Genomic DNA, 24,930 nt, shown 5'->3' with positions numbered 1-24,930 from the left:
AATGCAATCCCTATCAAATTACCAAGAGCATTTTTCACAAAATTAGATTAAATCATCTTAAAATTTGTATGGAAGTACAAAAGACCCCAAACAGACAAAGCAATCCTGAGAAAGAAGAACAAAGCTGGAGGTATCACAATTCCAGGTTTCAACATATAGTTCAAAACTGCAATAATCCAAACAGTTTGATATGGGCACACAACAGACAGGTACAACAATGGAACAGAATAGAGATGCCAGAAATAGACTCACATTTATATGGTCGATTAATCTGTGACAAAGGAAGAAAAATATATAATGGGAGAAAAGACAGTCTATTCAATAAGTGGTGTTGGGAAAACTGGGCATCTACATGGAAAAGAATGAAGCTGGACTACTTTCTAACACCATACACAAAAATAAACTCAAAACAGATTAAAGACCTAAATATGAGACCTGAAACCATAAAACCGCTAGATGAAAACACAGGTAGTAATCTGCCTGATGTCAGCCTAAGCAACGTTTTTCTAGATAGGTCTCCTCAGACAAGGGAAACAAATGCAAAAATAAATTATTGAGACTATGTCAAAATCAAAAGCTTGCATGCAGCAAGGAAAGACATCAACACAATGAAACAACAACCTGTTGAATGAAAGAATATATTTGTAAGTAGTATATCTAATAAAAGGATGATACTCAAAATATATTTTTTAAAAAACTTATACACCTCAACACTAAAAAAACAAATAATCCAATTAAATAATGTGCAAAGGAAATGAATATATCTTTTTCCAAAGACAACATACAGGTGGGCAACAAACACATGAAAAGATGGTCAGGATCACTGATCATCATGCAAATCAAAACCATCATGAGGTATCACCTTACGCCTGTCAGAATGGCTAATACCAAAAGACAAGAGATAACAAGTGTTGGCAAGGATGTGGAAAAAAAGGAACCCCCTTGCACTGTTGTCAGGAATGTAAATTGATTCAACCACTGTGGAAAACAGTATGAAGATTCCCAAAAAATAAAAATAAAAATAGAAATACCGCACCATTCCGTATTTCTACTACCAAACATTTCCCCCAAAGAAAATGAAAGCACTAATTTGAAAAGATAGATGTACTCCAATATTTACTTTAGCATTATTTACAATAGCCAAGATATGGAAGCAACCAGTGTCCATCAACAGATGATAGATAAAGAAATGTGGTATATATGTATAATGGAGTACAACTGAGCCATAAAAAAGAATGAGATCCTGCAATTTATGACAACATGGATGGATTTAGAGGGTATTATGCTAAGTGAGTAAGTCAAAGAAAGACAAAGAAACTATGATTTCACTAACATGTGGAATCTGAGAAACAAACAAAAAGGTAGAAACAGACCCATAAACACAGAGAACAAATTATGGCTACCTGAGGGGAGAGGGTGGGAGGATGGCAAAAAGAGGTGAAGGTGAGTAAGGTACAGGCTTCCAGTTATAGAATGAGCAAGCCCTGAAGATGAAAGGTACATTGTAGGGAATATAGTCAATGGTATTTTAATAGCATTGTATGGTGACAGATGGGAGCTAAACTATGGTGAGCATAGCATAACACATAGAGTTGTTGAATCATGTTGTACATCTAAAACTAATGTAACATTGTGTATCAATTATACTTCAATAGAAATAAATGGACAGAAATAAATACTAAAAATTGTTTTAAGGGACACCTGGGTGGCTCAGTCAGTTAAGCATCCAACTTCAGCTGAGGTCATGATCTCACGGCTCATGAGTTTGAGCCCCGCACCAGGCTCTGTGCTGACAGCTCAGAGGCTGAAGCCTGCTTCAGATTCTGTGTCTCCCTCTCTCTCTGCCACTGCCCCACTCTCACTCTGTCTCTCTCTCCCTCAAAATAAATAAAAATTTAAAAAAATTTAATTGATTTAAAAAGATTTCATAGAAAATACTAAAAATCTTTATGACAATAAACACTAAAACTTGCATGAAATAGCAAGTTTCTAAAAAAATTATAACAAAAATTTTAAGAAAAAATAGGAAGCCTAAATAACACAGTCACAATTTATAAAGTTGAATTCACTGTATGTATATATGTATATGTGTACATATACCACATCTTTATCCATTCATCGGTCGATGCACATTTGGGTTCTTTCCATAATTTGGCTATTGCTGATAGTGCTGTATTTACTCGGCAATCAAAAAGCATGAAATCTTGTCACTTGCAACAAGGTGGATGGAACTAGAATGTATTATGCTAAGTGAAATAAGTCAGTCAGAGAAAGACAAATATTCTATTATTTCACTCCTATGTGGAATTTAAGAAACAAAACAGATGAACACAGGGGAAGGGAAGGAAAAATAAGATAAAAACAGGGAGGCAAACCACAAGAGACTCTTTTTCTTTTTTGAGAGAGAGAGAGAGAGCACACGAGAGCGAGCGAGCGAGCGAGCATGTGAGCAGGGAAGGGGCATAAAGGGAGGGAGAGAGAGAAGGAAACCTGGACTGTGAGATCATGACCAGAGCCAAAATCAAGAGTCAGGCGCTTAGCAGACTGAGCCACCCAGCCTTCCCCATAAGAGACTCTTAAATACAGAGAAAAGACTGAGGGTTGCTGGAGGGGAGTTGGGAGAAAGAATGGAATAAATGGGTGATGGGCATTAAGGAGGGCTCTTGTTAGGATGAGCAATGGGTGTTCTATATAAGTGATGAATCACTAAATTCTATTCTTGAAACCATTATTAAAGTATATGTTAACTAACTTGGATTTAAATAATTAAAAATATGACGGAAATATACAAAGTCTCTGTCAGTGGAATATTAGCCACAAATAAAGGTCTGAATTTTAAAAAAAGCAGTTGGTGGCTCCTGGGTCTGTTAAGTGGCCAACTTCAGCTCATGTCATGATCTTGTGGTTCGTGAGTTTGACCCCTGTGTGGGGCTCTGTGCTGACATCTCAGAGCCCCGGAGCCTGCTTCAGACTCTGTCTCTCCCTCTGTCTCTGTCCCTCCCCCACTTGCGTTCTTGTGTTCTCTCTCTCTCTCTCTCTCTCCCCCCCCCCTTCCCTCTATTTCTCTCTCTCAAAAATAAACATTAAAATTTTTTGAAAAGTTGAAGGAGGCCTAGGTGGGTCAGTTGGTTAAGCGTCTGACTCTTGATTTCAACTCAGATCATGATCTCATGGTTCGTGGGATTGAGGCCCCAGCCCTGCATTGGGCTTCGCGCTGACAGTGCAGAGTCTGCTTGGGATCCTGTCTCTTCCTCTCTCTCTGTCCCTCCCCAGCTTGTGCCTTCTCTCTAAAAAGTAAATAAATAACCTCAAAAAATGTTTTCAAAAAAGTTGAATTTATATTTTTAAAAACATACATATATACACACACATAACATAAAACCAGGCATAGGTGGTTTTACATGCAAGCAAAGCCATACTTCCAAGGAGTAGATTATTCTAATCTGTAACACTTCTTTTTCCTAAGAACAAAATAACCAAGATCATTTCCCAATTCAGTCTGAGAAAAATATATCCTTGATACCAAACCACAAAGGGACAACATAAGAAAGGTAGAAATTACACTGCTCACTAAAAACTATTCATTACTGGGGCGCCTGGGTGGCTCAGTCGATTAAGCAGCTGACTTCTGCTGATCTCGCAGTCCGTGAGTTCGAGCCCCGCATCAGGCTCTGTGCTGACAGCCTGTTTCAGATTCTGTGTCTCCCTCTCTCTGACCCTCCCCTGTTCATGCTCTGTCTCAAAAATAAATAAAACGTTAAAAAAATTTAAAAAAAATAAATAAAAACTACTCATTACTAAGTTACAAATTACTTAGGAGCATAGATGCCAAAATTCTAAATAAAATATTGGGAGATTAAATCAGTGTATAAAATGACAATTACTCATAAACAAGTCTGTTAATCCTGAGAATATGAATAGTTTAAGTATAAAATTAGCATCATAACTCAGCAAATTAATAGTTCTTTTAGGGGGGAACAAATGAAGAAAAGGCATTAAACAATATTGATCTCCATTGATACTTAAAAAAAAATTCTTAGAAACCTTTTCTAAGGTCTTTAACCTGATATCTATCCTGGTACACACCAAAAGCCTGTGATAAATATCATTTGAGTAATGAAAAATAAGAAAATATTTTCTTTAAAAACAGGAACATGACAAGAAGGCTCACCATAAACTTCTAATCATCATTGCACTGGATATCCTACCCAGAGAAGAAAAGAAAGAGAGATAGAGAGGGAGAGAAAGAGAGAGAGAGGTGGAGAAGGAGAAGGATGAGACAATGAAGGAGGGGGAAGAGAGGGAAGGGAAGGAGAGAGAGAAAGAAGAACAGGAAGGGAGGAAGGAATTTAAAAAGAAAAAATAGACTCATATATACATATAATATATGTGCTACATACAATGTGCTTAGATGTGAATGGTAGTCTACATAGAAGTGTAGTAAGGCAATTAGGTATAAGATAAATATTCCAAAATCAATTGCATTTTTACAATGTGATAACAAAGTTATTTTAAATACTGGTATTGTTTACAATGGCAAAAACATGTATATGTCATGTAGATATAACTTCTACATAACTTCTTTCTTAAGATATTAAGACCTTTGTGGAGAAACTATAAAACTGTATTGAAAGACATCAATGAAGGCCCTATAAAGGATGGTAATATACCACAATTAGGGCTAAGAAGACTTAATATCTTCAAGGTGATAATTTTTCCCAAAATTAATCTATACAATCAATGTAATTCCAAACAGAATTCTATCAGAGTTTTTTTCAAGAAGTTTGACAAGTAGGGATGCCTAGGTGGCTCAGTCAGCTAAGTGTCCAACTTCCGCACAGGTTACAATATCACGGTTTGTGGGTTCGAGCCCAGAATTGGGCTCCACGCTGACAGTGTGGAGCCAGCTTGGGATTCTGACTCTCTTCTGTCTGCCTCTTCCCCACAAGTGCTTGTGCTCTCTCTCTCAAAATAAATAAATAAACTTAAGAAAATAAGAAGTTTAATAAGGCTGATTCTAAAATTCATATGGAATAATCAAGGTCCAAATAGGCAAGATATTACTTGAGAGAGTATTTTCTTACCATATATCATGTATCAATCAAGACTTAAAGTTTAAGTGATTCAGTAGAGCACTGGTACAGATAAGAAGGACAATGGACTATAAAAGAGCTTCAACACAAACTTATTCAAAACACTTACTTGAGATAGGAGAAAAGTAGTTTTTATAGATGAGGGGGGGAAAGGGTCTATTCAATAAATGGTTCTGGGACAACTGTTTACTCATGTGGATAAAAACTATTATATCACTGGGGCGCCCGGGTGGCTCAGTCGGTTAAGCATCCGACTTCAGCTCAGGTCACGATCTCGAGGTCCGTGAGTTCGAGCCCCGCGTCGGGCTCTGGGCTAATGGCTCAGAGCCTGGAGCCTGCTTCTGATTCTGCGTCTCCCTCTCTCTCTCTGCCCCTGCCCCATTCATGCTCTGTCTCTATCTCAAAAATAAATAAAAACATTAAAAAAAAATTTTAAAAAACCTATTATATCACTAACACTGAAATTGAGTTCCTGACTCAAAGTATATATAATTCTCAATATCAAGTAGATTAGAGACTTAAATGTGCAGAGCAAAACCCCAAAATTTTTAGGAAAAAAAAATTGGAGAATATTTTCCTAACCTCAGGATAAAGAAAGATCACATGAGAATAAGAACATAAATTATAGCCTATTTATACAATAGAATATTCTACAGTAATAAAATTAACTAACTACAGCTACTTATAACATAGCAAATGGGTTATTCTTAAAAATGTCAAGTTAGTGTAAAATAGCAAGTAACAAAAGACTACTTAAAGATTGATACAATTTGTATAAAATCAAAATAAAGCAAGCAAAATTAAGCAATATATTATTTGCTGATACATACTTCGGAGATAATTTTTTTTTATTTTTTCTTCTTTAAAAAAAATTTTTTTTAACGTTTATTTATTTTTGAGACAGAGAGAGACAGAGCACGAACAGGGGAGGGTCAGAGAGAGAGGGAGACACAGAATCTGAAACAGGCTCCAGGCTCTGAGCAGTCAGCACAGAGCCCGACGCGGGGCTCGAACTCACATACCGCGAGATCGTGACCTGAGCCAAAGTCGGACGCTTAACCGACTGAGCCACCCAGGCGCCCCTGGAGATAATTTTTTTTAATTAATGGAATTTTGAAACACAAAACTCACATTAATGGTCACTTGCAGGCATAGGAACATCAGAGGGAATCAGAAGGAGCAACTAAGTAGATTCAGTGGCACTTGTAATGTCCCATTTCTTCAGGCCGCCCTGTTTTATAATTTTGCTTAATAATTTATATGTATTTTATTTATGTTCTGTAAGTTTTGAATATGACACAGTTTTAAAATAAAAATTTAAATTTTAAAAGGACTTGTGCTCATTTTACAAGGTCTAACTTCGTTATAATTGGAGTTGCAGAAGCCTAAGTGGAGATTTGTGAGGCAGGGGTAGAGATGGGAGTTTCGACTGGTAATGAGTTTGCTTTTGTTTTTGTTTTTGTTTTTTGTCACTGGTGTTAGTCAAGCATAGGCAGGTAAATCCCTTTAAATTATTGAGAATACTTTATTTTTATTAAGTTTATTTGTTTATTTGGGGAGGGGGCAAAGAGAGAGGGAAATAATGAGAATCCCAGGCAGGCCCTGTGCAGAACCTGATGTAGGGATTGAACCCACAAACTATGAGATCATGCCCTGAGCCAAAGTCAGAGGCTTAACCAACGGAGCCACCCAGGTGCCCCAATTATTGTGAATATCTTAGAAAAAACTTAAGCATTAGTTGGTTGACTGCATTAAATCCCCTCCATATCTGAAAGACTATTATTGTCAATTGTCAAGTCAAATAATTTAACTATTAATGTTAGCCAAACCTGTAACTACATAGAGTCCATATAAGTATCACCCTGATCTTCCAGTATTGGAATTAGAATGAATCAGTTGCTCCCAGAAGAAGCTAGGGAACAACTTCACCTTACAAGTCACTTGTTTCTGTTTTTCCTTTAATGATAATTTAATCCATTCATTTTAAGTCATTATTCCTCAGTGAGGGGGAGGAAGGAGAGAGATAAATATATACATGTTTAGCATTTTCAGCTAACTCAATTTTATGCAACTAATTACTTAAAAATAGTGTTGAAACTAATTTTAGGAAGTAATAAATTTTAGGGAGAGTCCTGGAGAATATTCAGCCTTTTAATCTTCAAAGATTCTGGAGTTTGAAGTAGAAGGCCACTTTACTGAAAGTGTTACCAAACGTTTCCTGATTCCTGACCAACAAGCAGCCGTTGAGAATGCCAATCAAAGTGCAAAGACTATCACCTACAGGGAGCACTTAGAATTAACTTAAAAGCATAGATTAAATAAATTCATCTGTGCCAATGTCCCAAAGGCAAGGACAATCTTCCGAGCCTGAAAATAAGAGAAGCCAGAAGGATCCGCAACAGAGAGTGGATTGCTTGTGTCCACTAAATCCACACTGAAAATACAGCCCGTTCGTCAGGTCACTCAGATTAGTCACTTATATCTGTGGACAACCCTCTCATAAGTGCCTTCCCCCCAGGAACTTACTAACCCACCCATCTATCTTCTGAGCAACACCAGTTTTGGTTGTTAATTACACCAAGAAAGAGGGCTCATGACTAAGACCCACAAATTCAGGTTTTATACCCAGTAGGCTGGAGGAAGAGGTTGATGCCAAGACTAGAAACAGGTCCATGCCCCTCACTGAGTGACACTCTCATTGATGGTTCTCATTGTATGTTGTGTCTGTTTTTGGAGAAAGTCAATCATGTCACTCTCTTGAGAAGAGAACGGTGATCAGCAGGGACACTTCTACAGTTTAATAAATGTAAACTACTCCAGACATGCATCAAGGTTCTATTTACTCTCTTCCTTGCGTTAGGGTGGAAGAAATCCAATAGAGAAGAATAAGGGAGTAGCTTATCTTGCCCCGGAAATCACTACAGGCACACAGGAATTTTGCTATTTGTCTGAAAGTGACCAAAAAAAAAAAATTCCTTTGGTCAGCCACGTGACCCTGGCAGATATCTTCTCATAAGAGCGCTGTGTGGAGCTTCTGAAATTTGTGGAGATTTTTCTCTGCAGATGCAGCAAGAAAGCAGGTGGATGGGTGAATAAGTATGGCCTTGCTCCTGGTCTCCTTGCTGGCATTCCTGAGCTTAGGCTCAGGATGTCATCATCGGATCTGTCACTGCTGGCACAGGGTTTTCCTCTGCCAAGAGAGCAAGGTGACAGAGATTCCCTCCGACCTTCCCAGGAACGCAGTTGAACTGTGAGTATCAGAGGCAGCGGGAACAATGGTGGGGCTGGCATTTGCATGTTGTGTGCTATTATTATTTTCACTTTAGGCTGATAACGGTTGGGCTGAACTATTTCTGCACTGACCAAAGGCTTGAATAAAACTAACTCCCCCATCCTAACAACTCTGCTCTCCCAGGATCTTAGTGAGAGCCTGTCTCAGCCAGACAAGGAAGGCAGTATGGAAAGCTCAATTCAAAGGCAGAAGGAAAATGTTTGAGTCTTTTCAACACATTTGCTCTTGGGTTCCAAACTATGTTTCATGAAACCAGAAAAGTAAAACTTAGAAAAACTAGAAACTTTGAAGACCTGGAATTAAAGGCAGAAAGACAGTTTTGATTTAAGTGAAATACACAACATGTCTCCTAAGGACACTGAATTCAAGAAGGCACAAGTCACTGTCACTTTGGAGCCACCAGCAAGTAATTCCTCAACAGAGGTTCTGCTTCCTGGAGAAACAGGGAACTAGAGGAGAAGGGAAGGGGTGTGAAGAAAGGGAGAAAGAACAGGGGAGGCAGAGTGGGCATGAAAAATATAGCATCGTCTTTCAAACAGCTAGGAAAATGTGATTCCCAACTTGAGAATTTTAGTAAACTATTTAATAGGAAGTCAACAGACTCTCAGAGTTGGACAAGATCTTAGACCAGTTCACTTTATCTCTTCATTTTGCAAATGAGGAATCTGGGATCTGGAGAGACAAAAGATTCGTGCAATCTCTTACAAGGAGCCAAAGCATAGTCAATACTGAAAATGGGCCTTTTGACTCATAGTCTACTCTTCTTTCCCCCAAACCTCATTCTGTCCAATTGATTACTACTTCCCCAAAGAACTGGGAGGTTACAGCTCAAAGGATATAGATACACTCAGTATTTTTATCCCATGTATTTTATTAAAAAAATTTTTTTTTAATGTTTATTTATTTTTGAGAGAGAGAGGGAGAGAGTCAGAGTGTGAGTGAAGGAGGGACAGAGAGAAAGACACAGAATCTGAAGCAGGCTCCAGGCTCCGAGCTGTCAGCACAGAGCCCGATGCGGGGCTCGAACTCACGAATCATGAGATCATGACCTGAGCTGAAGTTGGACGCTCAACCAACTGAGCCACCCAGGTGCCCCTTATTCCATGTATTTTAAATAGAAGCCGCTATTCTGGACGCCTCTTTCACTCTTGGTCCCATAAGGCTAAGGAAGACTCTTATTTTACTGCAGAGTATGGTCATCTTTTCAGTTCACAATTACCACAGCCACACTCAAACATGGTAGTGACTTTCACATTGTCACTCAGGGACAAGTGGTTAGTAGTACACTTGGTTGGTTCCACTTGCTACTTTTTCCCTGGACATCCTAAGTCCTCAGTTCCTATCCAGAGGCAGCTGCAGCAGCAGAGTAAATAACTCGTCAGCTCTGTGTTTTGGGTACACTGTCTCAGATGAGACAGTTATTCCTGATTATGGGGAAGAATGTGCCTAGGCACAGTCTAGTCATTATAAACACAGGAGAAGGCCAATGCACCTGAGCTCCTGAAAGAAGTCACTGGCTCCTAAGCAACTTTGAACAATTATTTAACCCCTTCTGAACCTCAGATTCCTCACTTCTGAAGTGGTTTTACTACAACCAGTTTGGTTGGGTTGTTATTAAGACTAAAAGACATAGTTGCCTCACAAATATAGCCATTTCTGCCTCTCCACTTCTTCCAATATTTCCCTGTGGGCCAAGCAGTGCCAACCAGTTACTAGAGCATACAACCCCTAACAAGGTTTCATTTTAGTAATAATCCTCCATATCAAACTCCCTTCTGCACTAGGCCATCTACTTTCTTACATCTCTTTACTAGATTTTTTTTTCATTATGCATAGAAAACATGAAGAAAGAAAATAAAGGAAGGAGGGAGGAAAGAAACGAAAATCCATTCCCAAACCCCAAACCTCAGGGAGTATGTGTGTATAGTGTGGAAGGAGCAGACGTATGATTTTTTAAAATAATTCATACTAAGATATAAATGACTAAAATTTGTCTGTCCAAGAATACTTTGCAACTGAGAAAGAGACTGTAGGTAAGAGTGTTTGTAACTCTTGACAAAAGGTAGCCCTGGTCAACGCCTTCCTTAGGTGTATATACTAGAGGACAAAGTTGCATAAAACTAAGAAGGGGAATGCCCTTTATTGGCATTCCCCCCATCCCAGGAGTGAGTGTAGTTGCTTGAGAGTTTTGAAAGAGTTCTCCCAGATATCTAATCTTGAGAAGATTCTTTTCTCTGCACACTCATTAGTAGGGTGTGAATTGGGCCATTTTAGAGTTTAGCTTTGCAATCTTCTGGGCAAGGTATATACAGAAAAATAAGATACATGTTGCTTTGGTTGCTAGACATAAAAAAATTATTTGAGGATATTTTGGAGGTTAGTTTGTTCATCACAGAAGAGCAGATAAAATGCCACATGAACTACTCAGGTGCTGAGTTATAATGAAAGAACCATTATTTTTATTTGTGCTTTTTAAGAGGATTGGATTGGGTTTATCTGGAACATTGGCAGAGGGAAGATGAAACAGCTTGTTCAACTAAGCATTTCTAGTTCACCTTGCAGTCTTCTGCATTTGGATATTGACTTTAATGATGGTCACATCAAGTGGAGATGGATGGAATAGCTGGGCTTCACTGAGTGCAACTGTTTAATCCATCAATACATCACAGCTTCATTGTCCGTCAAATTCACCCAGGGGAGAACAGGTGCTACATCTTAACCATGTACAGTTTATCCTAGCAAAGCATCCACCTTGCAGCACTTTCATTCTATCTATCTGCCAGCTATCACCAGAGATTTCTAATTCCCAACCATCAGCACATGCCAATGTTAACACAAAAGGAATAGGAAAGCATCACCAACAGGCAGGTAGATTCCATTTACCAAAGGGCCCATACTATTTTCCTGAAGCCTTACACATAATACTTCATTAAAATTGCACAGTAGAACTGCAAGTTTAGTATTATTGTTCCATTTTTCAGATGAAGCAAACCAAAGAGCTCTAGAGTTTGATAATTTCGACAGGCTCAGTCCTGCGGCTCTTGGATAGCAGAGCTGGGATCCAAACCTGAGCCCGTGCTCCCACAGCTTATCTCTGTTGTATAAAATAAAAGCCTCTGACTCATTTTGTTTGTTCCTCTTCAAACAAACAAAAGATGTCCTTTAGAATTTTGACTGGAGGTTAGCAGTTTTGCTGTTAAGAGTCAATAATAAATACTTTAGGCTGTATGGGCCATAATTCTCTACTCCAACTTCTCAACTCTGTCACAGTTGTAGGAAAGCTGACACAGACAAAATGTAAATGAATAAGCATGGCTGTGTTCCAACAAAGCTTTGTTTTTTGCCACTGAAATTTCAATTTCATATAATGGTCGCATGTCACAAAGTATCATTCTTCTTTTGATTTTTTTTATCATGTAAAGGATGAAAAATAGTCTTTGCTCATGAGCCACAGAAAAACAGATAGGCCAAGTATGGTCCACAGGCTATAGATTGCCCACCTGTGATTTAAACTATAGCTGAAAGTGGCTAAATATTACTGGCTTAAGTAGAGTTGAGGCAGTCTGAAACAACATGGTGCCATGAGGAAAGTACTAAACTAGGTAAGCTGGATCAGGAATGGAGGGAATTCTAAGATAACATTCTTTTTTTTAACATTTATTTTGAGAGCGATAGAGAGTATGAGCCAGGGAGGGGCAGAGAGAAAGAGACAGAGAGAATCCCAAGCAGGCTCCATGCTATGGGGCCCGACTCGGGGCTCAATCCCACAACCATGAGATTATGATGCTTAACCAATTGATCCAGACAGGCACCCCAGGTAATATTCATAGGAGGATCTTTTGCTGTTTTGACAAGTCAGAGATGGTATAGTATAGCCTTTAGAATCCGAGAGACTGGAGTTCAAACACAGGATGTGACACTGTTTTTTTGCTCAATCACATGGCCTCTTGGCCATGTCATGGAAACTGCAATGTGGGCCTTTTTCAAAGAGTTGCTGTGAGGACTATATGAGATAATGAATATAAAACACCTAGCGTAATGCCTCTCAGGTGGTGGTGGTGATGGCTGTTGCTGTTGTCATCTGTAAAACACTAGGGAAAAAAAAACACCAGAGGGCATTCATGACGACCAAATGAATCAATAGGTATGAGAATGCTTTTCACAATTGATAGAAAGATCTTTATAACTCTATAAGACTCCTACTTACTTAAGAACAATCTGGGATGAGCACTGGGTGTTGTATGGAAACCAGTTTGACAATAAATTTCATATTAAAAAAAAAAGAATAATCTCCTCCTCCTCCCAGTGGCTGGAGGACTTACTCTCTGTGCACTTATTTTCTAAGTAAGAAAACGTGTTCTTTTAGGCTTTCAATATTTGGCAAGAACTCAGGGAGGTTTCGTTCTGACCACAGTCAAAGGAATTTTGATTTCTGACTTACCCTAGAAACTCAGTTTCAGTTGGAGGCAGTCAATGAATTTAGCAAGGACACTTTGATCTTGCTTTTTTCTTCCTGGAGTTACAATTTCCAAGGAGAATGTGAACACCCATTCAAAATCTGAAATTTTGACTAAGTGACAGTGCAGATACAGCTATCTTTCTCTTCAGCAGGGTCAGATGACCACAATACTAAGAGGAGAAAAGGGCCCACTGGCGGTCACTGTCGACGTAGAGAGATCTGTACTGAGATTTTATTATAGGCTGCCTTTTTTGACCCCTCTCTTCACTTTAAGTTCCTGTATCTCATTGCAGTCTCAATTGGCCAGCCCTTACTTGTAATTATCTAATTATTATTTTGTTTTGCTTTGTTTTCTTCCTTTGCCTTATACTTCTTGTTTCACTGCTTTGGTTTAGATCACTCTCCTAACTCCATCATCATAGATTATTGTTTAGCTAGGAGCTCCTTTAGACTTTCCTTAGTTCTAAGTACCGTGTGCCAAAAGGGAAGACTTTTCCTATGCCAATAAGGCTCTGTGATCTCTAAGAAGGAAATACAGCTTTTGATGTTTGTGAACAAGTTTAATTGTACTTTTTTCCCTCTGAAAAGCATATTCTGGAATTCATATTATGCGGAACACATTTTAGGAAAGGCTAATCCAAAAGCTGTTCTATTCAACCCCAGCCACTAGAATGAACCCCTTGTCAAGTGTTAACTGTAACTTGGACCTCCTGACTCCTAAAATTCAGTATTCAGCATCAGCTGGAGATAAATCTTTGGCTGGGTTTTTAGTACTTTGTGTCTGAGAAGCTACCGTTTAGGAATGTACTGTGTTCTCACGAAGAAGATGGTTTTGAAGACTATAGCCATGTGGAAACTAGATGTTACTTACACTGAAGTGAAGAAAGGAAAGATAAAACACTGGATTACAAAACTACTAAAACCACCCCTGACTTCTGGATTTGTTGAGTATTGATGGTTGACTTTCTTGATTGCCCACATTCAATCAGTTTTACAAACTCCCTTCATGTTGCTACTACCAGCAACTCTTTCTTTATTGCCATCATCTGTTTGGTCCCTGAACATTCAAAGCCTGGATTGTATAATTATGTTCTACTTTATCTCCTTTCAACCAACCTCTCCCTCTTCTCCAAATTAGCCTACACACCGCCATTGAATTTTTCTGCATAAAATACCATTGCCACCATGTTATGAATCCCCAGCTCAAAATTACTCAATGGCTTGTTTTTCTGACTGCCTCTCACTACTGTCCAACAGGAGGCAGCTACTCTGCAAGGCTGATGAAGACTGGCTCTTTAATTCAGTGTGTGTATTTTTGCCTCCCTGTGTCTTCACCTTATGCCTATTTATACTATCCTCAGTTTCTTCTTTCTTGCCTCTTAAAGTCTGACCTACGGATCATAATCTTGCTCAAAGGTTGCCTTTTTGATGAAGTCTTCCCTGACCAGTTCATCTTTATTTAGTCTGGATACTAGTACTGTTCGATTCACACTTAATCTTACTTTGCTCTTATTTGTTCATGTGTGTTGTATTTCCTCAACTGCAGTGAAAATTTCTTTTGTATTCTTTGTTGTGCCTGGTTCAATGCAATGTATGTTCTGGGCCTTCAATTACATGTAGAACAAATGATATAATAAATCAGGGGGAATTACATCTGTTTATTCACTCCGCTCTTCAATACTAAGGAAAAGATTCTTATAAAAGATGATTATTGTTCTCCCTGTGGTGCAGTACTATAGGATTTGATAGTTTTCTTATTTTCCTTGCTTTTTTATTATGTGTTTGTTTTAAGAAAATGCCTATATGTCATTCTAGAATTAATTAATTTATTCAGAAGGATACAAAGATCAGAAGCAAAATCTTCCAAAGGTTGAACATCCTGTATTCTAGGCACGTCACTCAGTTCTCCTGACGTAAATAATACTACCTGCCTCTCTATACCTAATGAGAATATTAAAAAGATAAATGAAATTGCCTAAACAAAATCACATCAAGCCATGCAGTAATGTTCAAAGAAATATAATTTTTTCCAATTAAGGTCAGATTCCAAAACCTGAACATGAGGTTTTCTGTGTTCCCCAGATGTGCTTTGATTACTGTAGTTCTGTCTGGATATCAAAATCAAACACCCCACTGTGCAAATTGCCCCAAGTGTCCATATCCGGAGACTCTTGCTGTCTTGTTTAGATATTTCTTTGAAAGAAACAAACAGCACAGTTTTCTTGCTAATGCATACATAATCCTTTCTCTTGGAACAAAATCAAGCACCTACTTTAGTGAGAAATGGTAGGTATATGTCCAACATTTGGAATTTAATTGGGCTGAGGGTAAGGGAGGTTTATATTCCCCATGGAGAAATCAGAAAAATGACTATAGGAAAAACTATATAATGCTTATCTTGAAAAGGAAAAAGTAGAAATTCTATCGCAGGGAAAGAATCCTTTAAAATACAAGATGAATTCTACCCTCAGAATTGGCTAAGAGCTATAATTTACAGAGTCATTATCAGCAATTGAAGAGTAGGGGTTTGAGAGAGAATTCCAATTGCTTGGTGATGATAAAATCCCTTGTTTACCCTAAAGGTGAGCACTGTCCTTCCTCACCCAATTCCTCTACCAAAGAAGCTGGGCTTCAGAAGCCAGACGTGTTGGCAATAAATGGGAAATTCATTTGACTTGTGATTATCCTTCTCCAAAGACACTAATTGGGTTATCTAGTCACTATGGTTGATTGGACTACACTTTTTTTAAGCTGTTAGATTTAGACTCTCCAATTCAGCTTTATTTAGACTAGACTCTAGCTTATATATCCCACAAGGTCAGCTAGAAAAGAGAGTAATTATTTTTAATTGCTTAGGATCTGATTATAATGAGATCTGGATGTTTGTTCTTAATCTGACCTCCCTGTGAAGTATCTCAGAGCATGTTGTGTGTCTCTGACCTGAACATGCCATTACCTTGTTCTCTCATATGGAATATGCTAGCGGATCTGAAAATCTTCAAGTGACGGACAAAAAAAACAAAAAAAAAAACAAAAAAAAAAACCAGTATAAAGTAACCAAAGCCTTGCTATAGCCTTGAACTCAGGTATTTTTAGTCTTAGGAGTGGCTTGAGTCCTCTCTTTCATCCCTTCTCCCAGACCATTTCAGCAACAGCTAACACAGAGCCATCACAGAATCCAGTGTCAGAAATAATGGAAAATAAACAGCATGAGCCAATTTTTACATCTCCCAATTGGCAAGCTTGATGAAAACCTTTAAAAAGTAGGAACCCAAAAAGCTCAGCTAAGTTTCAGTGAAACAGAGATTAATTAATTGAGGATATCAGAGAGAAAACTCATCAGTAGATTGGTGAAACCTGAAATAAAATGATGCTAAAGTTTCATTCAATTCTTTTTTTTTTTTTTTAGTTTATTTTGAGAGAGAGGGAAGGAGCGAGCTAGCAGGGGAGGCAGAGAGGGAGAGAGGGAGGGGGGAAAGGGAAAGAGAGGGAGAGGGGTACAAGAGGAGGGCAGGGAGAGGGGGATGGGGGGGAATCCCAAGCAGGTCCCACACTGGCAGTGCAGAGCCCAATGTGGGGCTCAAACACACAAACCATGAGATCATGACTAGAGTCGAAACCAAGAGTTGGATGCTTAACTGCCTGAGCTACCCAGGCACCCCTCATTCAATTCTAAAATGCTTTGATTTTACAAACATCTTCAGGCATCAAACTTCCCAAAGCAAAGAAGCTTTTTTTCAGTCTCAGAATCCAGCAGGTGTGTGATTCCTCAACTCATGCAATTTCGGTTGTGGGATTCTGGGGGGGTTGGGTTCTATTAGACTCAGTAGACTGTTCTGTTGTTTTGACATGAAACACAGAAAACCTCCACACAGACACCTCTGTCTCATAACTTTCAGCTTGGCAAGGGGTTTTAAACATATTTGTGGGAGATCCCATTTCCATCAATGGCTACAACTAAATAAATGAGGGCTGATGGGAGGTCATGGAACATTTCATCCACAATCCTCCTGGAATAAGAAGGGCATGGAAAAGGAAAGGTCCCTCATATGGAAGGGCCACAGCCTGGAGCACTAGATTTTTCAAAAGTGGCCCTAACTTAAAATATTCTGTCCTTTCTAATAAAATCTACTAAATTTTGGTTCAGACAATGGATCACATGCCTAGAAGACAGGGTTGCCTCTACATGTGCATTCTTCATCATCTCACAGTAACCGCTTCTGAATTAATATCAGTGCCTTCAGCCTTCTACCCTCCCAGGATCCTGCTCTGAGCCCTTGCTCTGGTTTAATTCCCCTGTGGGTTTCAATGGTCAGATTCAGGAAAAAAGTCCCAAGTCCTATGTTTGACATTAAGGTCTTCCATATTTTGGCCTCAGATTAGCTCTCCTGTCCTCTTTCTCATCTTCCACCCTTTCAACTCTTTGCTTCATGCACTACTTTCTATTTCCAGATAGGTCTTCTATTCCCCTACCCAAATACTATTACCTTCTCCAACCTGAAGTATATTTGCCTATTTCAATATGGTTCGGTTCTGAGACCAAAGTAAAGATGCTCATTTTTCATGAAGTTTTCTTTCAACAGCAAATATTTGGTTATGTTTGTGCAAGGCACTGTACTAGGCTCTTAGAAAAACAGAACCAACAGGAGAGGCACAATTTGCCTGTACTTGTGGAGTTGCTCAAAGAGAAGAACATCAAAGAAATAATGACAATGATGTTTTTCCTCACCCTGTTCACAGAGATCAAAATCCCCCCTGAGAATCCAGCATACTCATTGTTAAATCCACTCATTTGAAAATTAACTGCAAGTTGCAATCTGAAATTCTAAATTGTGGGAAATGGAAGAAATGGACGCCCAGTAAAAGCCAATGAGAAGATGTCTACCTGTTTGCTGTCAGAAGACAGTTGATGAAAAGATGGGCATCTGCCTGTCCCATTGATACTTGCCCTTTTGACCACCTAGGCTTGATTTCAGGAATTATGCAAGGCCACTTCCAGAACAGTATAGTCTTTAAAAGGTCAGAAAAATCCTTGCTTTATTTTAAAAGGAGAATATGGACCTCAAATAAAAGAGAATGACAAATGAACACCTGCAAACTTATGGTAAGGTTTAACAGAAAAATGTCCAAATATTTAAATTTGACTAGAAGTTTTTAAATTGTGCAAATACAAGGGACTGGGTCCTCTGAGTTGAGATAAAAGAGAATGATACAGAAGGTGGAAAACAGCACCAAAAGGTTAAGCTTCATCTGCACTGTTTTCTTTGCCAACTTTATAATTTTCCCCAAAGCTGCTGTGTTCATGAATACTATTATATGGATACCAGGAGATAATATGTTAAAGGAACATATGTATTAATGCACTGTGTATGCTAGCTTTCCCCTAGAGAAGCTGAGTGTCATCTCTGAAATTTGGTAATCACACAGAGTTAGTCTCAACAAAACACAGATGTCTCTTCTGAAATGACACAACTTAAAATTTTCAACTTTGGCAAAAGGAGGACACTAATAGGGAGTCCTTAAATGCTCTTGAATGTATAATCAGTTTTCTTTTTGTGTAAATTTCAAACTGTTTCTGCATGGTTTTGTTAGCTTTAGAATAGAAAAACAAATTGAACAAAAAAGAGTGATCACTCCATCACCAAATAATGTCTGAGCAAGTATCAAGAGTTCGCCCAAACCCTTGCCACTGCTATACCCCCACCAAAGCTAACCTCTGATCAGGGCAGGAAGGGAAGAAACCTTCATTTAATTGGGGTTTGTTTTGTACACAACAAGCTGTGTAGAATTTCTGTAAGTAAATATATTGGGGGTGGGAGAAAGGCAGTGGAAAATGCAACAAGAAACACTCTTTTAATTTAGAAAACAAGCTGAAAAGGCAGTGAAAGCAAATATGAGAATATGGTGAACAGAAAAGAGGTCATCTGAATTTCTACATACAGTAGCAGAATTGCTTATCAGGACCCTGATTGTAAAAATCTGTCGGGCTTCTTCAATAAGAACATACAGTCTTGGAATGGCATCTTATTCCCCCAAACAAATACTAGAGACAAGAGAAAAATGAACAAACAGTTATGATAGCCAGATAGGAAAATTATAAAGTAGCTCTGGAAAAAATTACAAACTAGCTCTGGAGAAAATTACAAAGTACCTCTGGAAGCAGAGCTCTCCACTAAGATGCCAGAGGGAGAGCAAAACAGCAACAGAAGTTGGAAGGAAAGAACGAGAGGGAAGGAGGGAAGGAAGAAAGGGAGGGAGGGAGGGAGGGAAGGAGGGAGACAGACAAACCCCTGGGCATTAGAGTTAGGAAATCTCTGAGCCAGTATCTAAATCTTGCCTCTTGAGTTGGTCAAATTCCCGGGGTAAGATTTTCCCAAGCTCCTACCCAGATGGTGAAGCCCCATGTCAGCATTTTGGTAGCTGAGGAAAAGGGCTAGGGTCTTAGCATTTAGCATCCTAAGTACTCCTTGGCATTCTCCAGTCCAGAAACTATCTACTCTACTCTCTTTAAAGAATAAACCTTTGCTGTTTTGCTCAAGTGGGGAGAAGCACTTGCCTGAATGCTCCAAGGGGGAAGCATGCCTGCCTCTTCATCTTTCTACCAATCCTTGTACGTTAGCCACCTGACCCTATTTGTTCTTCATGCCCATTTTCAGGAACATCAATGCCTCCAATTCCTGAGTGTTTTAGGGATTGTGCAGTACTGCCAAGTCAGTACTTCTTAAACTAATGTGTAGGCAAATCAGAAGAATATATTGGGAAAATTCAGATTCTAGTTCAATAAGTCTGGAGTGGGGCCTGAAAGTCTTCATTTTTAACCAGCTCCTAGGAGGCTTTGTGGCTTTATGCCTTTAAAAAAAAAAAAAAAAAACAAACAATGCTGTCTTCTCAGTGGAGCGTTTAGAGGAAATAAATAGTTACATGTTTACTACACCATCTCTTCTCATCAATTATTATTCAACCCACTCATTATTCAACCCACTCATTCTGGCTCTCTTCCCCTAGGAACCACTGAAAATGTTCTTGTCACAGGTACCAATAAACTTATATTTTCATTATGTTTTATACTGTGGTTATAGTACTTTTCAAATAAAAAATAAAAATTTCAATATAAGAGGAATGCCACACAATTCAGATGCCAGATTCAATGGTCACTCCCCTATCCACATCTTACATGCCTCTCAGGAACACCACACAGTTAGCCATCTTCTTGCTTGAATCACTTTTCTACCACACTAGACTTCCTCCTACATCTCACAACAGACCTTGGTCTGTGTTGAGTTCTTTACTGCTTCATGGTCTTTCAATGTTAGTTTCCCAGGTTCCACCTGGATACTCTTGTCTCATGCACCTGTATTCTCTGTAGGGATCTTATCCAGTCCATGGCTTTAAATATCACCTCACCTATATTCAAAATATATATGCTGTGCCTGACCTCTTCTTTAAGCACCAGGCAGGTAATATCTAGCTGAAACCTTGGTCTCTCCACTTGGATTTCTTACTGGCATTTCAAAACAAAACAAAAGGAGCAAGTAGAAAATAGTACACTTAATCACCCTCCCCTAAATCTCTCAGAATCTCCTCTCCCAAGCTTCATCATCTACATAAATGCACATAGCACCAGCCCCCCAACCCTAAGTCCAATCTATCACCAAGTGCCAGAGATCTGACCCCTAAAAAATAGCACAAAGGTCTCCACTTCTCCTTATCTTCCTTACTATCATTCTAGCTCAAACCATGATTGTCTCTCACCCAGGCACAAATGTCTACTCTCCTCCTTATCTTCCCTACTATCACTCTAGCTCAAACCACCATTGTCTCTCACCTGGGTTATTGGAATAGTCCCCACCACTTCCATCCCCTGGTTCCACTCAAAGTGACAATCCATCCCTCACACAGCAGCTCGATAAAGTTTTAAAGAGCATGATACATAATCACTTAGAATTGCACACAGAATAAAATTTAACAACCCATGTTTCATGATTACCTTCTATGACCAGCACCGTTCTAGGTGCTAGGGCACCAATATTGAGTAAAACAGAAAAAAATCATTCCCCCTTGGAGCTTCTATGCTTTGCCATGGCTGTAAGGCATTCCATGATCTGACCTCTACCTGCCGTTCCAGAGGCATAGTGTACATCATCTATCACCTATCACCTGCCCATCACCACTAGCCTTAGCTGCCCTAGGCCCCTTCTGCTCTTCTAATACACCAAGCTCTTTCCCACTCAAAGTTTTTTTTAACTTCCATTTCTTTGTCTATATGTCTTTTTCCCCCTCTCTAGTGGTCATTCATCTTTCCAGTGTATACTGAAATGCCACCTCCTTAGAGAGGTCTTTTTTGACCAGTCTGCTATAATAGCAATCCCCATTGCTCTCGCATAGGACTCTTTTCTTTCATAAGGTAACTGCAATTTGAATGTTTTTACTCACCTATTTACTTTTATCCACTAGAAACTAGAAGTAAAGTTTCATGATGGCAAGGATTCCAGCATACAGAATAGTTCCTGGTACACACTAGATGATCAATACATACATGAATGAATAAATGAAAGTCCCTTCAAGCAAATAAAAACTAGAAGGAAAGACCAAATGTAACAAACATCTAGGAAGTCCTACTCTATCACCATGCTGTTTGCTTCTCATAGTATCTCATCCAGCAGTCTTGCACTGTAGCTATTACTGTTTTCATTCTGGAAATAAAGAAAATGTAATTAAAGAACTAACCCAAAGCTATTCAGCTTCTCAGTTTCAGAGCTGAAATTGAGATTACTGATAAAACTGATTTTAAAATGCCCAGTGTTCATACTAAGCTTGAAAAAAAAACAAAAACAAAGAAGACCTCCCTGTGCTCTGAACTCCTAAAGCCAAACAATCTAAACTCTTCATTGAGCTTAAATATGTACAATTCTGGAGCCATCCATAATGCAAAACACGTATTGTCTTGTCTCTCAAATCCTGTAAGCTCTCTGAGGGCCAGCATTCCACCCTTCCAGCCATCCATGATTTTGTACTCAGTAACTAATGAACAGGGAGCATGCAGGCAGACAGAAGATCAGTGAGTAGGGTCGTGTATAAATAGGACTAAAAGGTAAATGTCAATGGCCATTTCCAGTGATAAATTGCAAAGTAACCAGAAGTTGTCTAATAATGCTCAAGAGCTTCTTGGGCGATATGTGCACCTGTGGAAAAGGTGATTGGCTCTTCTCCCTGTTGTCCCTTACATATTTCCTTTGAGGACAGTCCCTCAGAAATAATCAACCTTAAGCAGGCTTAGTAGCTGACCTTCTGTAGCTGTAGAGGCTTAACAAAAGTGAATGCCATGCGGAAATGGCACTGCTTGCTGAAGGTTTGGAGAGCTCTGTAGATGCTCCCTAAATGGCCCTCATAAAATGATGAACCTTGAAGATGATGTTATAAAAGCGCCACAGAATTTTTTTAAAAAAATCCTTATTGATCTCATATGACCTCACAGCTTCTTTTCTACAATTTCTCCTAGATTTGAGGAACTGTACCTCTGTTGTCTCATCTTGGATGTGGTTTCAAGTCTGGGCCAAGTTGCTCTAACTAGTCCACATCATATGTAACATGATTTGAAAAACAGCAAGCTGGCTCAGTTTACCCAAAACATCTCCCCTGCTACTTGTCACAATGCCATCATTAATAAATAAATCCTTGCTGCCTTCAAGATTGCCTTAATTTCCAAGACTCTGCAAAGGAACCTAAAATCCTTTTGGAAGAGAAATATCTTTAAGTTTTTGAAAACTGGCCCTTTGCTCTAGCATTTTTCAAAACAGATTCCTCATAACTCTACTTTTATAAGATGCTCAAGAAAAAGTAAATTTTATTTAACTTTTTTAATATTTATTTGAGAGACAGAGCACAAGTGGGGGAGGAGCAGAGAGAGAGGGAGACACAGAATCCAAAGGAGGCTCCAGGCTCTGAGCTGTCAGCACAGAGCCCGACACTGGGCTCAAACCCACGAACCATGAAATTATGACTTGAGCCAAAGTTGGACGCTTAACTGACTGAGCCACCCAGGCACCCCAGGAGAAAGTAAATTTTGAAAAGTCTTCCATGACCAAATAGGTTTGGGAAAACTGCATGCTATACCCCCATTCTAAAGATTCACAAAGTACATAACATATTAAAGGCTCTCAGAAGCATTCCAATTCTATATAATCCATAAGTGTTCCACAGAATACACTTTTGGAAACTCTGATTTAGTGAGGTATAGCTAACCAAGATTATGCTTTGGCAAATGGGCCTCCGTATATACCCAGAGGAACTGGAGAGTTGAGAGAAGTAGTATATACAACCCAATATATGTGGTAGACACCAAAAACTATTTCCCCTCTTTTCAAAATTCTATGTGTGCCAAGTCTTCACCTGTCAAAACCTGCTTTGCTCTTCCAATCAGAGAATTTTTATGCTACATGAACTTCAGAAAGCATACGCTTCTTCCATCCCTTTGTTTTAAGAATTAAAACTGAGGCCCAGCAAGATGAAATGACTTGCCTAAAGTCATGTGGGTAATTAAAGGTATTTTCTAGCCTCTATTCCCAAAGCCAAAACTTTAAACCCACAATTGACAAGTTTCTATGTCTGGCTTGCTGATGAAGCATACCTCTCTCCTCCCATAAAGAACAGAAAACCCTCCACTGCCACCTCTACCTCTCCTCTCACCCAAGGGAACACCTTCCAGATATTCGTTAGAACTCTACTGCTTTTTCCTTTTACCTGCTTCTGAAAAACACCTTTATTAAGATAACACACAAAGTTCACAAGTCATTCAAAGTATACATTTCAGTGGTTTTTAGTGTATTTGCAGATATTTGCAACCATCACCATAGTCAATTTCCAAACATTTTTTATCACCTCAAAGAAAATCCCTTTTCCTTCAGCTATTACTACCCTACCTACCTTCTTACACCTAGACCTCAGCAGTACTAATCTACTTACTGTCTTTAAATTTCTCTATTATGGACTTTAATATGAACGGAATTATATGAGGTCTTTGTGACTAGCCTCTTAGCTTAATATTTTCATGGTTCATTCAAATTCTGACAGGTATCATACTCCATTCTTCTTAGGGTTGAAAGAATTCCTTTGCAGAGACATACCACATTTGTTCAATCACTTGTTGAGGGACATTTTACTCACTCTTTGCCTATTTTAAATAACACTACTTTAAACATTTGGGTACAAGTTTTTGTGTGGACATGTGTTTTCATTGTTCTTGGTGTGCACCTTCAAGTGGAGTAGTTGAGTCCTATGGTAACTTGATGTTTAATACTTTGGGGAACCACTAAACTTGTTTCCAAGGTGGTTGAGCCATTTCATATTCCCTTGAACAGTGTGTGAGGTGCCTATTTCTCTACATCCTTACCAACACTTGCTGTTATCTACCTTCTTGATTCTAGCCATCCTAATGAGTATAAAGTGGTATCTCATTGTGGTTTTGATTTGCATTTCTGTTATGAGCAGTGACACTGAACATCTTTTTATATGCTTGTTGGTCATTTTCATCTCTTTATTGAATATCTATTTAGATTCTTTGCTCATTTTGAACTGGGTTGTCTTATTATTGAGTTGCTAGTATGTTCCTGTACATTCCAGAACCAAGTCCCCAGTCAGATGTATAATTTGCACCATTCCATGAATTGTCCTTTCACTTCATTGATGGCATCCTTTAAAGTACAAATGTTTTTTCAATTTTTATAAAATCCAGTATATTTTTTTTAATTTTGTTATTTGTGCTTTTATGGTTTCATATCCAAAAATAACTTACCAAATTCAATGTCATAAAGATTTATTCATATGTTTCCTTCTGAGAGTTTTACAGTACTAGCTCTTATGTTCAGGCCTTTGATCCATTTGGAATTAATTTTTGTATATGATATTAGGTGAGTGTCCAACTTCATTCTTTTGCAACTAGATATCCTGTTGTCTCATCACAATTTGTTGAAAACATTACTCTCTCTCTATTGAATAATCTTGGCAACTTTGTTGACAATTAGCTGACCATAGAGATATACAGATTTATTTCCCGACTTTCAATTCTGTTCTACTGATCAATATGTATA

At 38.7% G+C, this 24,930-nt stretch overlaps 1 protein-coding gene across 3 annotated transcripts in view; it reads left to right on the top strand.

Annotated features, from left to right (window-relative positions):
* The first annotated feature begins 8,101 nt into the window (after positions 1-8,101).
* The window catches only part of FSHR (follicle stimulating hormone receptor), a 171,960-nt gene continuing 155,131 nt past the window's right edge, over positions 8,102-24,930 (top strand). For all 3 annotated transcript variants that reach the window (XM_042981354.1, XM_007084696.2, XM_007084698.2), the window contains exon 1: positions 8,102-8,343. In XM_042981354.1, coding sequence (XP_042837288.1) covers positions 8,192-8,343 — 152 coding nt within the window. In that variant the 5' untranslated portion in view covers positions 8,102-8,191. The remainder of the gene's footprint in view (positions 8,344-24,930) is intronic.

The sequence above is a fragment of the Panthera tigris genome, chromosome A3 (genome assembly GCF_018350195.1).
Source record: "Panthera tigris isolate Pti1 chromosome A3, P.tigris_Pti1_mat1.1, whole genome shotgun sequence".
Classification (NCBI taxonomy): domain Eukaryota; kingdom Metazoa; phylum Chordata; class Mammalia; order Carnivora; family Felidae; genus Panthera; species Panthera tigris.
The sequence above is the reverse complement of the archived record's forward strand: the minus strand, read 5'-3'. Positions and strand labels throughout refer to the sequence as shown.